Source organism: Eulemur rufifrons, chromosome 5 (genome assembly GCF_041146395.1).
Source record: "Eulemur rufifrons isolate Redbay chromosome 5, OSU_ERuf_1, whole genome shotgun sequence".
Lineage (NCBI taxonomy): Eukaryota > Metazoa > Chordata > Mammalia > Primates > Lemuridae > Eulemur > Eulemur rufifrons.
Genome location: NC_090987.1, coordinates 41,655,025 through 41,670,303, shown reverse-complemented (window position 1 = coordinate 41,670,303; position 15,279 = coordinate 41,655,025). Strand labels below are relative to the sequence as shown.

Here is a 15,279-nt window from a genome sequence, read left to right as displayed (position 1 = left end):
ACTTGTAAGCACCAGAATCAGTATATAATTTTACTTTTTTAAATGACTAGCCTATCATTTTATTTTCTAAGCATTACATATTCTTAACATTATAGCAAAGAGATTCTTAGTTATTGGGATGCTTAAGAAAAAGTATTTTAAAAACTTCTACTTATAATAACCAATATAATTGTTCATTATAAAACATGAGTAGAGTAGTATCCTTTGAGTAGTTTTATAGAAGAACCTCTACTTTTGAGGTATATATTTTCAGTTTTTGATATTAAGGACATGGGCAGGTAAACTTAGCAAATGGAACATGAAGCATTGCCGTTCTGTTTTGTGGTTGATCAAAAGAGCTGTGCTTAAGTGAGTTAAGCTTTGAACTGAACTATTCTTTGAAATGTAGAATTTTAAAATCTTGTGCTCTTTATACTTTCCAGTAAACATGCAGTAACATATATGCTACCATATTAAAGTCATTCTCTCATTCTTTATAATCTACTGATAAAATGAAAATCATCTATTAACTAGTTATCTTATTAAACAGAGAAAATTAACTATAGTTAAACTTATAGTCATTTCTATTCAATTTCTGATACAAAAAATTTTAAAGTATTATACTTTCTATACATTTGTAAATATTTCAGTTGAAATAAAACTTTTAGTAAGAAATGATTAGAATATATGAATATTAGTATTTTTTCTAACTGTCATATAGTAGCTTAAAATATGTACTAATAAACTGTTGCTAAGAGCTATTATTTGTAATCTTTTATAAAAATACAAAACAAACTGCATAATATAAAAAGGCATTTTGATATCTCTAACATGCTGTAAACAGTGGATCTATCGTGTTTATAAAAATTGAATTGTAATTGCATAGTACCAGTAAAAACTGTATAGTCTATCTGTATGAATTGGTTCTTGACTATAGTGTTTTCATTTTACATACACCCTTTGGAGAAAGTAAATTCAAAGATAATACAGATAATAAATTAATTTCTTTTAAATATTTGGCAGTCTGTTACCAATATACCTTGTTGACTTACAGCTATGACCCAGAATTTTGTTACTTTTCATGCTTAAATCTTCCGTTTTAATTAAGTACTAACTTCACATGTAAAGTGGAGATTGGGACCTGGTTAACTTGAGAAGAACAAGCTCCACTTTCTTTTTACCACGAATTTCTAACTATGTCTGTAGCTGTCAGAAAAAGAAAATCTAAAACAACAAAACTTTTGGTTCAGAAATGCCTCTAATATTAATAGATTGTAAATTTACGAAAACATGAAAGTAGTTATAATGTGAATGAAGTTAGCTTTTATTTTTCTTAACAAATCAGTCAGCTCTACTAATATGATTTACTTAAGATCAATTTGTGGAGACATAAAATAGGTTATATGTATCCCTCATTCTTTTGAGCCAGTAATACTGTTTTCCCTTTTGTACTCAAATTTTCATCATGTAAGAGTATTTAATTTAAAAAGTAAGTGTAGTGTGTTTTAAACTTAAATGATTTAAAAGGAGTTGCAGGATAATTTGAAATCTCCTTCTGCAGAACTTCTTTTCCTTCACAAAATAAAAACCTTAGGGATATTTAGTTTCCATCTATAAGTAGTAGGTACATTTTTTGGGTGTTAATATTGCCAAAGGTCATCTATTTCTTACTAGGTTAATTTACCATGTGACGGTCATTCATGTAGAAAGAAGCAAGGGCTTCTTTTAGCTGCAGTTTAGTTCTTTCTTGGAGGTTTATTGCCTACCAAAAATACATACTTCTTTACATTCCATAGCATTGTATGTTCATATGGGTACATAAAGAAGTATGTACTCTGAGTAGGTATTACTAAATTATTAGCTGTAAAAACATGAAATATTTTATTTTCCCATTTGTTAGTAAAACATTCAGCTTACTAATGTAGAACAATAGTAGATCATTTGCAGAGACTATTTTGTCACTGACTACACTTTATAACAAGTTTACCTGAAACATGGCATTGATGCCATTTGTGGTTCCTTGTTCTTGGTGGACATAGATATTTCTAAACATTTGACCAGTTATCTGTTGAGCTTTGTCCAGGTTTGGTTCTTTTTGCGAGAGATTCATAGAATCAGTGAAGTTTTACAGTGTATTTCAGAAACTGGTAAAATCAGCCGAGTGTTTTATTGTCTTCAAGAGCGAATTTCTTCTTAGCTTGCTTCTAGATCCTACAAGTAGATATAGTAATTAATCAGTTCAAATTCTTTTTACAAACTAGATATATTACTGAAAACTTCACTAATTAACCGATTAGTACTTCTGATATTGACTCTAAAGTTGAGACAAGGAGAAAAACCAGGATGAGTGTGAGTGAAGTGAATCTTTAAAGATGATGAATTTTTATTAGTTTTTAATAAGGTTACAGATAAGAACTCATGATCGTTTGAGAATTTATTTGTTGTTTCTTTGTCTTTATTGGTTCCTTACTTGAATCTTGCACTTTGCTGCTTCTGTTTAGGTTGAATACAAATTCAGATAGATGTAGAAATATTTAATTTTGGTAAGTTTAGTTGTTTTGATTTATTAATCTTTTTAGTATAAAGGATAACTACCAGAAAAGTTAACTTTTTAAAAGTATCACTTACAAGGACTGAAAGGTTTTAGCCTATGAGCACCTGAGTTTTAGCTTGATCATTTACATGAAAAGAAATTATAGTTGGTGGGTAGCCTTGAATTATTATGGTATTAAAAGGTTAATTTTAAAGAAAACTACAAGAAATTTTCAGATTTGGCAAAGGAAAAAAATAGAGTAGGGATAGTAGAATTTCTGCAGTCTGTGAGAAGAAGCTAGTGCAGCTCATAGAGAGCAAATCAGAATGTAGCAGTAGATAGACCAGTACTACAGCAGTTTCAGCAATGCAGCATTAGAATTACACCATGCACATTCTGGTTTATTTTTGTGGCCAATTAATAGTAAGCATTAAAAAGTATTTAATGATCTACCAAGTTTCTTGGTTGACTAAACCTTGAAGTAGACAGTTAACCGTTTTTAAAAGGTAGCATACTTTGGGAGCAGGATGTGATTTACCAGGGGTGCAAAAATTATTTAATCTGAAACAATAACGATTAAATCTTTAATAATGTAAATCATAGTAATGTATTTTTACATTTTTGAGATCAAGAGTTATCTGCCATGTTTGAACAGCATTCCTTTTTATACTACATAAGCTCTCAACTTGAATTGTGAAATCAGGCTATGTCTAGGTAGAATTTAACAATAAGAACATATATTTAGTCAATAATAGGTAAGCATGCAGAAAGTCATAAGCATCCTTAAAAGTACAGGCCGTGTGGTGCTCTGTTACCTGTAAGGTTAGTGTTATGCAGCATTTGCAGCAGGAAGGAAGGTAATGACCTAGAGAATCACATCAGCAGCAGCCATCTCATCTTGATTGTTCGCTCATTCTATTCGCTGATTCAGCACTTCTTTCTTGAGCCGGTGAAGTAAGGGGGATGTATCAGTGAACACAGAACCTCACCTTTTAAAATAAATTTGAAAAACAAACAGAACAAACAAAAAACAAATAAGCTTACTTTTCCCTCTCCCTCCCCTTTTCCTTTAAAAAAAAAAAAAACCCTACAATAAAATTGAATCAATGTTGGCCATTTTATTTGGAATGTCATATATACCAGTATTGCACAGATATGTAGGAAAAGTTAAGCAACCAGGGAAGGTTGCTACAACAACCAAGAAAATGAACCTAGCTCATTTGCCAGATGAAATGCTTCAGAAGGGGGGGTGGGGGGAAGTTGCAGAGTAAGTTAATTTTATAATCTAAAAAAGACAAAAAAACAAAACCCAAAACACTTTACTGCCCCCCAAGTAACTGTAAACATTCAACCTGCTTTTCTTTGCCCACCAGAATACATTGGGTTCTTCTGACTTCTCAGGAAATACTCTGCATCTTTCTTGCTTTGAGATTTTTTTGGTTTTTAGTTTCCAGGATTAGATGGTGAAACTACCTTGTCATATCCAGAGGTCAAGTCTGCAAGCGAGGTCAGGACTTCCACATGGTCACTACAGAGGCTAACTTATATTCTTCCGTCAGTGACCACAGGCTAAACTGTTACAGCTTTATAGGCGGCTAAGCATTTGAAACATGCACTCCCAGGCAAACAGGCTCTCTTGTGCCTCTCTCTTCCCTGACCATATTTAGTCAACCATAGCAAAAAATAGTCTCTCAGCTGTCGATTGTCGATCCCAAAGCTGAGGAAGCCTCAATCTTGCTTTCTGCCTATTGATTGTTCATCCTGCGGTCCAAACACTGCTTTGCCATTTGTCCTGCCCTTTTTTTTTTTTTTTTTTTTTTTGTTAAGCACTGCCAAATAAAGCGCTCTCTCATGTTTCCACTTACATTTCCCAGATTTTCACTGAGCTTGCGCTGAGACTAGGAAAGCCTGATGCGCTGTCACTATACTTAGAAGCACTGCAGAGAAAAAAGGAAAGAGGAAAAAAATTACCTTGGCTAGTAGCTTTAGACAGATAAGGGAACAAGTAAATTACCTCTCCTGCCAAAGTACAATTTATAAGCTGATTTTTTTGTTGGTAAAAAATCTTATGGATGGTGCTAAAAACCTGAAGGGGTTTTGTAGGGTTATCTTTAGAGCTAGTTGTGGCTATACATGCTTTTTAAATTTATTGAGTAGTATTTGAATGGCAAATACATAGAAATGGTAAGTGTAACCTATATATTGATGGTGGAGAAAGATCATTGAGGAGGAAGAGAGTAGTATGTAAATGAAACCGTGGAAATGCTACTTAAAACTTTTAGTTCAGTGTCACTTTTAATTTTTTATAGTGTTCAGGTGATAAACAGTGTCCAGTATGCTTTTGAGTAATTATGTGCTTTTATAGTGAAACTATACATGTAGGAAGTATTAAAGTGAATTTTATTATGAATTAAATTCTACTTTATATTCAAATGCATAGTCTTTTTTCTTCCCTTCTATATTGCCCTGGCTCTGTAATGTTCTGAAATAACCTTTAGGTCTGATCATTGCACACTTTACCACAGACTGAAATAGTCATTGACATGTCTGTAATTTTGCTACAGAGGGTATGTCTCAGGAAAACACTTTTGTTCCAAATTTTAATAGCATATTCCCAATACATTTTGATATTGAAATTTATTTTTCTAACAAAGGGGGAAAAATATTAAAGCATCAAAGCCAGCAAACCTGTGGAGATACAATTTAAGATCTCAAAAACCTAAAAATGCCCAAGAGAAACCAACTATACCTTGTTCTTATTTTAACTATATCCTCTTAAGTATTGATTCAAGAAAAACCATTGTCAGTTTTGTAAGTTCGTTCTCCCACAGGGGAAATTTATCCTTGACATTCTTTTTGTCTTTAGTGTTTAATATCATAGCAGTTTAATTATTTTTAATGGCTAGATATTTGGCAATTTTAAAGGGCCAGCTTTCCTAGGTAATGAAATGATTTTACACATATTATGAGAAAATGACATGTCTCAGAGTGCAAAACAGGTTAATTTTCAGTTTTCTAAATTAGCCCATTTTTGTTAGCCATTTTGTAGCAGTGAAAGTATCTATTTATTTTTTAGCAGACCCTTATATGTATGTGCTTGGCATTCTTCTAAACCCTTTGTAAATCTTAACTCATTTAATTTTCATAACAACTCTGAAGTGGGATTTGTGATTCTTCTCCCATTTCGCAGATGGGGAAACTAAGGCATAGAAGTTAAGTAATCCGCTCAAGTCACTAGCTGTTCTGGCTAGAGCTAGAATTTGAACTCAGATAATTTGACTTCAAAGGAGCTCTTTTCCACAATGCCATGCTGCTGCTCTGGTTTGTATAATAATAATGAGATGAGTTAGAGAATTTCTACTCTTGGAGCTCAACAGTATACCAAAAATATATGTTGCTAATGCCCTTGCCTCACTAGGTTCAGAAAGATGATTGATTGTTCATTTGATTGTTTCTTCTTTCCATTCAACAAAACTTTGAGCTCCATGTACTAGGTATACAAAATATTACATGTCTTTTTGAACAAAATGTGTCCCAGTTGTGTAGTAACCTGCTTTTAGCATGCCCAAAAGAACTTCTACTTGGGATTGATCGACTTTCTTAACAAGTTCCTTTATGAATGCTGACCAATCTGCTTTACCTATTATTTGAGAGATTGTTCATTAATTTAGCAAGCATTTCTTGAATATGTAATGTGTGTTAGAGTGCTATTCTAATTTTTAGGTAATAATAATGTGTAAGGTCTCCAACAGTTTAGCTACTAGGGTTTGTTTGGGAAAATATTGCCTGCCTCTTAAGAAAGATTGCAAAGCATGGCAGGCCCTAAATATTGACCCAGTGCCATTTGAATACTACATACCAAAGTAGACAGCTGCTTGTCCCCTCTGCTTCTTAGAACTCATTTGTTCATCATTCAGCAAACGTTTGAGTACTATCATGTGCCAGGGATTATGCTAGGCACCATTATTAGTTGTTCTGGAACTTAATGCTTCTTTGGCACTATTCACAAATGCCTGCTTAACTGGTAGTAAGATCTTATCTTTAAAACATCCATGTCCTTAACCTTTTGGAAAACAACCAGATTGAGAAATAAAGAAGAGTGTTTGAGCATTAGGAAAGCTGTCTCCAAATCTCATATACTGTGCTCCATAGGTGAGACTATTGCCTTGATAAAATTATTGATTTACTGAGCCAGTAACACCCTTATCCCAGTAACTTTGTGAACCTCAGTGCCTGCAGTTGCAGCCTAACAGTCTGCTCAATTAACTAAAGTGCTGAAGGGAACAGCCTGCAGCTGGCCTTTGTGGTTGTATTTTGTGTTCCTAAGATGGCCTGCCCCATGGAAAGAAATGAGATAGGCTGCTCTGGGCTGTTGACATGAGGGTGAGGGGACTTGGGACTGTTTTGCTTAACTTTCCCTTAGCTCACCTTGCAGGTGAGGCCAATAGATGGCCTCTTTACTTGAGGCCTTGTGTTACTTGTTTTTATTTTTTTGAGGGGACTGACAATTTCTAATTAAGATGAGAGGGTTATAGGTCTCTGTTAAAACTAATCCACTCCACATCTTCAGTTAGGAGAATTCCAAATAATTTGTGTAAACACTTCCCCCTCAAGGAGGTGGAGCGTAACTGCTCACTCCTTAAATGTGGGCTATGCATAGTGACTGCCTTCCAAAGAGCATAGTTCAGAAATAGGGGAAAAAAGGATAACTTTACAGCGGAGTAAACCTGACAAAATACTCCTTCAGCGAGGTGATTAACATGTAAACTGATAAGGCATGTTGATAGGTTTATACTCTTGGTATGATGTGGTGAAATGACACTTTCATGAGAAAAACATCAGACAAATTCCAACTGAGGAGCATCCTACAAAATATCCAATTGGTATTCCTCAAAACTGTCAGTCTCATCAAAAACAAGGAAAGTCTAGGAAACTGTCACAGCCAAAGGGAGCCTAAGGAGACAGGACAACTAAAGGTAATGTGGTATTCTGGAACAGAGAAAGAACAGTAAATAAAACTAAGGAAATCTCAGTGAAGTGTGGACTTTAGTTAATAATAATGTGTCCATGTTGGTTTATCAGTTGTAACAGATATCCCATGCTAATATAAACTGTTAATAATAGGGATGTGGGGGCTGGGCGCAGTGGCTCATGCCTGTAAATTTAGCAATTTGGAAGGCCGAAGCGGGAGGATTGCTTGAGGCCAGGAGTTTGAGCCCAGCCTGGGCAACATAGTGAGACTCCATCTTTATAAAAAATACAAAAATTAGCAGGGCATGGTGGCGTGCTCCTGTATTCCCAGCTACTTGGGAGGCTGAGGCAGGAGGATTGCTTGAGCCCAGGCATCTGAGGTTGCTGTGAGCTGTGATGATGCCACAACTGAGTGAGACCCTGTCTCAAAAAAAAGAAAAGGTGGGAGTTGTGAAGTATATGGGAACTGTGTACTAGCTTTGCAATTTTCTATAAATCTAAAATTGTTCTAAAATAAGTTTATTTAAAAGCAACAACCAAAAAATTAATCTACCCACTCCTTGCTAGTCGACAGTTGACTCTTACATTAATTTTGACTTGGGACTATCTGCAGTGTTTCTCCACAACTTAAGAGTTGATTTTGCCATAATTGATTTCAACAAAATATTAATTTCAATCTTATGTTTTTTTAAAAGCATATTAAAATAGGAAAATATATTTTAGAATAATTTTTGTTGAGACCAGTCTTATATTTTAAAGATTTACTTAAAGGGAGGGCTTTTTAAGGTGAATGTTGATAATTTTGAATTTGCAAAAATTGTTTGTGTTGGGGTGGTATAGAGGATAGGTTTGGAAGAGTTGGTATTGTAAATGTTCAGAGGAAAGATAATGATGCCCTATCTGTAGAATCCTGGAGGCCCTGGGGAAGAAGAGTTGGAGTTTCAAAAGGGAGAATCAAGAGGACAAATTGAATGTGGGAGTAAGAAGGCAGGAAAGAGTCTAGAATGATTCTCGGTTTCTGAGTAGGATGGTTGATTAAATGATAATGAGGGTAACCAAGATCAAGAATATAGGAGGAGCATGGGAACGAGAAGAGGGGAAAAGGATTTGTACTATGTTGGTTATAGTACATTGTTAGAGTTGTCTTAATAGTACATTGATGAGTTTCAGACCCTGTATTAAAACATTTTTTCATTATCTCATTTAATTCTTACAGCAGCCTTATGGTATTTTTATAAGAGATATGTATAGAAATTTTGGTATTAGATATGAATCATGACCATTGTTGCAGTTAGAGATATTAGCTAGAGATGTTATGGGTGAGAATGCATAGTTAGGGTTCACAGGGTCCAGGTCGCATCAGTTTTGTAGGCGATTGGACTTGGAATGACGTTAATTAAACTTGTAAGAGATTGGTGTGTAAGTCAAAATGCTAAATTAGTGTTTACAGAAAGAAATATTGCTAAGTGAGTTACAGTACTCAAAACAGCTGATCTGTAAATTTTTTTTCCCCTACTGGGGGAGAAAACAAATCTGTGGAAAGCTAAATTACAATTGGAAATTGATTGGCGAGCAAGAATAATTGGTTGGTTTGATCTTAACCAACAGTGTCATTAACCGGTGATAATTTTCCATGTAATGATGTCCTGGTAATGATAAAAGCATTCTACTGGAGTGCAAATTAGATAACTGTGGTTGTCTCTCAGGAGACTTTCTCTGTGGGTAATTCTGAGGATACTCTGACAAATACTTTTTTTTTTTTACGGTCTTCACATAAACCATTTCTCTCTTTTTAAACTAATTACTATTTTCCAGACACAGATACATGATTTTCATCTTTTAATTGTAATTTCATACCATTGATTTAAATTTTAGCCCAGCTGGGCTTCTGGATTTCCTCTGCTACAAATCTTTTTCTCTAGATGTTTCCTGTATGTTTTATTTGCTTACTTAACTGTTGTCTGATGTATTCCCCTCATTTTCCAATTTAACACTGTTTCTATGGAAAGTCAGAAATTACCATTTTATTTAAAATACCTTGCTATTATTGTGATAATGTACTTAATCAGTTTAAAATGAGGCATTTGGATTAAATGATGCCATGCTTCTTTAAATTTTAATTTTATGGTATATTTCTTATTCTCTCAGTATTATGAGAGGAACAAAGATGGTATTTTAATTATGATTATTTTATAGTATGATTTATGACATTAAGTAGGATTAATTAAAAGAATAGATTTGTTCTGAAAGGAAAACAAGTTCCTTGAAAATCTGAACTGCATTTTAATATTAGGATTTGATTTACTTTGTAGAAGGTGATTTAGAAGGGACTACGTTTTGTCACTTTCACTCATAGCCTAGAATTACTGTCTTTCCCTTGTTTGGACAGTTCAGTTATATGTATCCCACTGAGAGAGGAAAAAGCAGAAAGACACAAAGTAAGGACAGAGCAGAGAGGCAACAGACTTTCAGTAATACCCATCTATTTCTGTTTAAGTGCCATAATAACTTTCTGAGCCATTGGCTCTTCTTTCTGAGGGACTTCAGCTTTCCCTAGCCTGTTGACTTATGAAATGCAAGACCAGAAGATCCAGTAAATGATGGCTCCATCTCAACAGACAGCTTATGCCCAGAAGAAGAATTGCTCCCTTTTCCCTTTCCTTTCTTTGAGATGTTGGCAGTGTAATGTGGGAATGTACTTCTGACACTAGAGTGGAAGACAGGGGGACAGGTGATTCCATAAACCAGCTTCTCAGAAATATCTCTTCAGTTAATCTGACTTTAAAAAATAACTTGATGGGCCAGGTGTGGTGGCTAACACTTGTAATCCCAGCACTTTGGGAGGCCGAGGCAGGGTGATTGCTTGAAGCCAAGAGTTCAAGATGGAGCCTAGAAAACATAGTGAGACCCTGTCTCTACAAAAAATTAAAAAATTAGCCTGATGTAGCCCCCACTACTCAGGAGGCTAAGGCAGGAGGATTGCTTGATCCTGGGTATTGGAGTTTACAGTTAGCTACAACTGTGCCACTGTACTCCAGTCTGAGCAACAGAGACCTTGTCTCTGAAAAAATAAAATTTAAGCCAGGCTCGGTGGCTCCCGCCTGTAATCCTAGCACTCTGGGAGGCCAAGGTGAGATTATTGCTTGAGGCCATGAGTTGGAGACCAACCTGAGCAAGAGCGAGACCCCGTCTCTACAAAAAATAGAAAAACTTAGCTGGGTGTAGTGGCATGCACCTATAGTCCCAGCTACTTGGGAGGCTGAGGCAGAAGAATTGCTTGAGCCCAGGAGTTTTAGGTTGCTGTGAGCGGTGATGATGCCACTACGTTCTAGCTGGGGTGACAGAGCGAGAGACTCTCTCTCTAAATAAATAATTTTTTTTTTTTTTTAAAAAAAGCAAGCAACTTGATAAAGTCAGCATGAGCCATACCATCTTATTTAAAACTTATTACATTGGTATATCTTGGCTAAAGGGAATAAGGTGCAAATTAAAAAGATTTTAATGTAGTAAGCCCAAATATTATTTTAGTGTTTTGATTTAAAAAATGTTTTTAATCAAACTAATATATGTAGTTAAGTCAGATACTACTAAAAAGCTTATAATGAAAGATAACTGTCTTTTGCTTCCTCCCTCCTTACACTTGTCTCCCCACCAATAACTTATAGCTTATCCTGCAATTTCTTAGTTCATCAATTATGGGACATTATCTAGTGATTTCATGTTATGGAAAGTGAAGATTTAAAACTAACATGCTCTATTACTACCAGTCAGTCCTCTCAACATAGTTATGTCACAGTTTTTGTTTAAATCAATAACAAGTATTTGCACTGTTATTTTTAAATATTACATTTTGTTTTTAATAAAACCTTTTCACATGATTTAATATTTGTATCTTTTAAACTTTCAAAAGAACTGTAAAACCCTTGTAAATTCTGTTTCTTGCATGGTCAAATGTGTAGGGTAATAAACAACATATGGCATTGGCATCATTATTATCCAGACATTCAGTAGTATAATGTGATACCAATACATTTCCCCATTAAGAATCTGAGTTACAGTCTACATAATATCTAGTATTTTATTTTAATCCACTGAATGAGGAGGATTAGAATCTTTAATAATGACTGAAAGCTAGGTGTGGTAGTGCCTGCCTGTAGTCCCAGCTACATGTAAGGCTGAGTCAGGAGGATCATTTGAGCCCAGGAGTTCAAGACCATCCTGGGCAATATAGCAAGACCTTGACTCTAAAAATAAAAAAAATAAAAAAAAAAAAAGAACTTAAAACAAACTAAAGCAGAAAACCTTAGTCTTGTGAGAGGTCCCTGGATGAGATTTAGAGGTTTGTAGACTCACCCAAAATTGTAGGTAAAGATTTTGACATGCATTTCTCCATAGTTTTCCAAAGAATTCTGTCATCCTCAAACAGTGATTGTAACTCAGTAACAACCACTCAATGGGGTCTTTAAGCTGTGATTCTCAGTATATTTGAGGTCATAAACCTGTTTAAAAGTCTGATAAAAGTAAATTTCCCAATTGGAGTACGATTTTAGAGGTTCTTGGATCCTTCAAAACCTATTCTCAGACTTCTTTTTTTTTTTTTTTTTTTTTTGTTGAGACAGAGTCTCACTTTGTTGCCCAGGCTAGAGTGAGTGCCGTGGCGTCAGCTTAGCTCACAGCAACCTCAAACTCCTGGGCTCAAGCGATCCTACTGCCTCAGCCTCCCGAGTAGCTGGGACTACAGGCATGCGCCACTATGCCCGGCTAATTTTTTCTATATAGATTTTTAGGTGTCCATATATAATGTGTTTCTATTTTTAGTAGAGACGGGGTCTCGCTCAGGCTGGTCTCGAACTCCTGACCTTGAGCAATCCACCCGCCTCGGCCTCCCAGAGTGCTAGGATTACAGGCGTGAGCCACCGCGCCCGGCCTCTCAGACTTCTTGAACTTTCTATGCAGGATTCAAATAGAACACTGCTAATAAATACATTGAGTCATGTTAGGCCTTAGGCTCATTATTTCAGAAGTTTATAGTTGCATTTATATACATTCTTTTTTTTTTTTTTTTTTTTTTTTTGAGACAGAGTCTCACTCTGTTGCCCGAGCTAGAGTGCTGTGGGATCAGCCTAGCTCACAGCAACCGCAAACTCCTGGGCTCAAGCAATCCTCCTGCCTCAACCTCCCGAGTAGCTGGGACTACAGGCATGTACCACCATGCCCGGCTAATTTTTTCTACATATTTTTAGTTGTCCAGTTAATTTCTTTTTATTTTTTAGTAGAGATGGGGTCTCGCTCTTGCTCAGGCTGGTCTTGAAATCCTGACTTCGAGTGATCCTCCCACCCAGAATGCTAGGATTATAGGCGTGAGCCACCGCGCCCGGCTTATACATTCTTATGCTACATCTTCACCCTGTTTCTCTATTTAAATTTTTATCTTTGGAGCACGTGGGGGGGAAAAAAAAAAGAAAATAAATTTTTATCTTTACACACATATATATATATATATATATATCTCCTTAGGAAAAACTATCCCAACATGTATCTTAACTATTACTTCTTACTCTTTTATACTCTACTGGCACAATTTTCAAAGTTTTTTTCTGTTGTTTTTTTTTCTTTTTTGGAATGAATGCAAATTAAAAAATATATATAACTATATATATAGCTTTTTAGTTCAGTGCTCTAATACATATATCAGTGCTGTATGTGCCAAGTTCAGTCAGTGCTCTTTTGACATGAGTAGTTATCTTAGGCCTTAGTCTTAGAAAAACCAAAACAATTATGTGCCTGTAGTCCCAGCTACTTGGGAGGCTGAGTCAGGAGGATCACTTGACCCCAGGAGTTCCCCAGGTTGCAATGAGCTATGATTGTGCCACTGCACAGGTGACAGAGCAAGACCCTTTCTCTTTAAAAAAAAAAAAAAAAAAGAAGGAAAAGGAAAAAAAAAACTGGATAAATATATTAAGGAAGTTTTACATTATGAGTTTTCCACATAAAATCTTTCTGTTAAGAAAAGTTACCAGTGTGTTGTAAGAAAAGTTGCCTCTAAATTTTGGGAGTGGACTAACGTTTTCTATGGGAAGCATTCATTTCTCGATAATTCTTCTCTTTTATGCTTGGAGTTTTAAATGTGTGATACTCTTTAGGATAACTTTGTCTTTTTTGCTTTGGAAATATTTTGTTACCAATTCTTAAATTTTAAATATTAAATTATAATTGCTATTTTGTGTGTTTTGATCTAAAATGGGTTTAGCACTACTGAATGGCATATATAAGATTTTAATTCTGCAGTTCATGATAATCTGCCAGTTGTGTATGTCTACATACATAGTGTCTTAATTATCACAATTTTAGTACTTTTTGGTGTGTGTGGTTGTGGTTACCTGGCTGTCCTTCATTAACTTTTTCATTAATAGATACTATTGAAATTGAACTTGAGAGATTCCACAAAGCCAAAATTATGTCCTCATCAGGGTATATTTCTTTTCTCTTTGGTTTCTTCCTCTTATAATGTTTCCCCTTTGTAGTGCTTCCATTCTGTTTTGATTCTATTCTAAACAGTGATAGTTATTCACCTCTCAAAATGTCAAAAAGCTGCACATTTGAGATTTAGAAAAATTGAATTTGTTTATCTCTAAGAGCATGATTTTTTAAAAAAAGGAATATCTTCATTTGATTTCAGAAGTTTCTTTTGAATATATTTTTCTAAAGAAAATATCAAATCATGTAAAGTAAAAGTAATGTGAATTTAACTTTCAGTGCAATGCGTGTTTTACTATCTAAATTACCACGACCATGGATTGTGGATGAGAAGAAAGATGATGGTTATACTGCCTTGCATCTGGCTGCCCTTAATAATCATGTAGAAGTGGCTGAACTGTTGGTACATCAGGTAGGAAAAGCAGTTCAATAATTGTTTTTAACAATTTGAGAACATTACCATTCATTTATTACTTCAGCTGCCTACTAGCTTACAGTAAAAACCCCATGATAATAAAAATTCGGTTATATGCGTATGTTGTCTTCTGCCTAACGTTCGTTCTTAAATGAAGAGGAGTGATGTGTGTTTATGAGAGTGGATCCCTCATTTCCAAGTATTTCCTCTACACTGTCTTCCTTGATTGGTCTGATGAAATAGGCATCAACTAACAGGGATTCCCTGGAATTGGAAATAGCATCAACCACAGCACCAAGAACCATCCATGTTAATGGTATAGCCAAACCAGGCATGGTGGCATGTGCCTGTAGTCCCACCTACTTTGGAGGCTGCAATAGGAGGATTGCTTTTGGCTACGAGTTCAAGACTAGCCTGGGCAACACAGTGAGACCCCCATCTCTTTAAAAACAAACAAACAAACAAACAAAAAAACTGGTGTGGCCAGTTGCCATCAGACTGCAGACTGAAGCCAGGATCAAGGGATTGATTCATAACTACTGCTGGACCCCTGGAATTTGTGGCTGGATAGCAGCACAGGCTCACCTTAGTTATTTCATTTGTCTCAGAAGTAAGATGACTCTACATTTTTATGAGATTGGATTTTGGGTGGAACCTACTTATTGCAGTTTTATGATGTTTTAGTATATTCAGCAAAATTTTAAAATGCTTCAGTAAAGCATGTGCACTGAAGTTGCCAAAGAATTATCTGTGAGTCCTGACTTCAAGGAAGTTAAGAAGATGAAACAGCAGAAAAATTTAGCAGATAGTACATTATGTGTAAATAGGTACCAGATTATAAGATATACCTCCCCAAACTACAGAAATTTAAAGAAATAGGTCAAAAGTTAAACCACATATTCAT

The 15,279-nt window shown here is 35.3% G+C and overlaps 1 protein-coding gene across 1 annotated transcript in view; it reads left to right on the top strand.

The window, feature by feature from the left end:
- Window positions 1-15,279, top strand: part of MIB1 (MIB E3 ubiquitin protein ligase 1) — a 111,569-nt gene that overhangs the window by 72,372 nt on the left and 23,918 nt on the right. Inside the window, exon 13 of the mRNA XM_069468192.1 lies at window positions 14,240-14,372. Coding sequence (XP_069324293.1) covers window positions 14,240-14,372 — 133 coding nt within the window. The remainder of the gene's footprint in view (window positions 1-14,239; window positions 14,373-15,279) is intronic.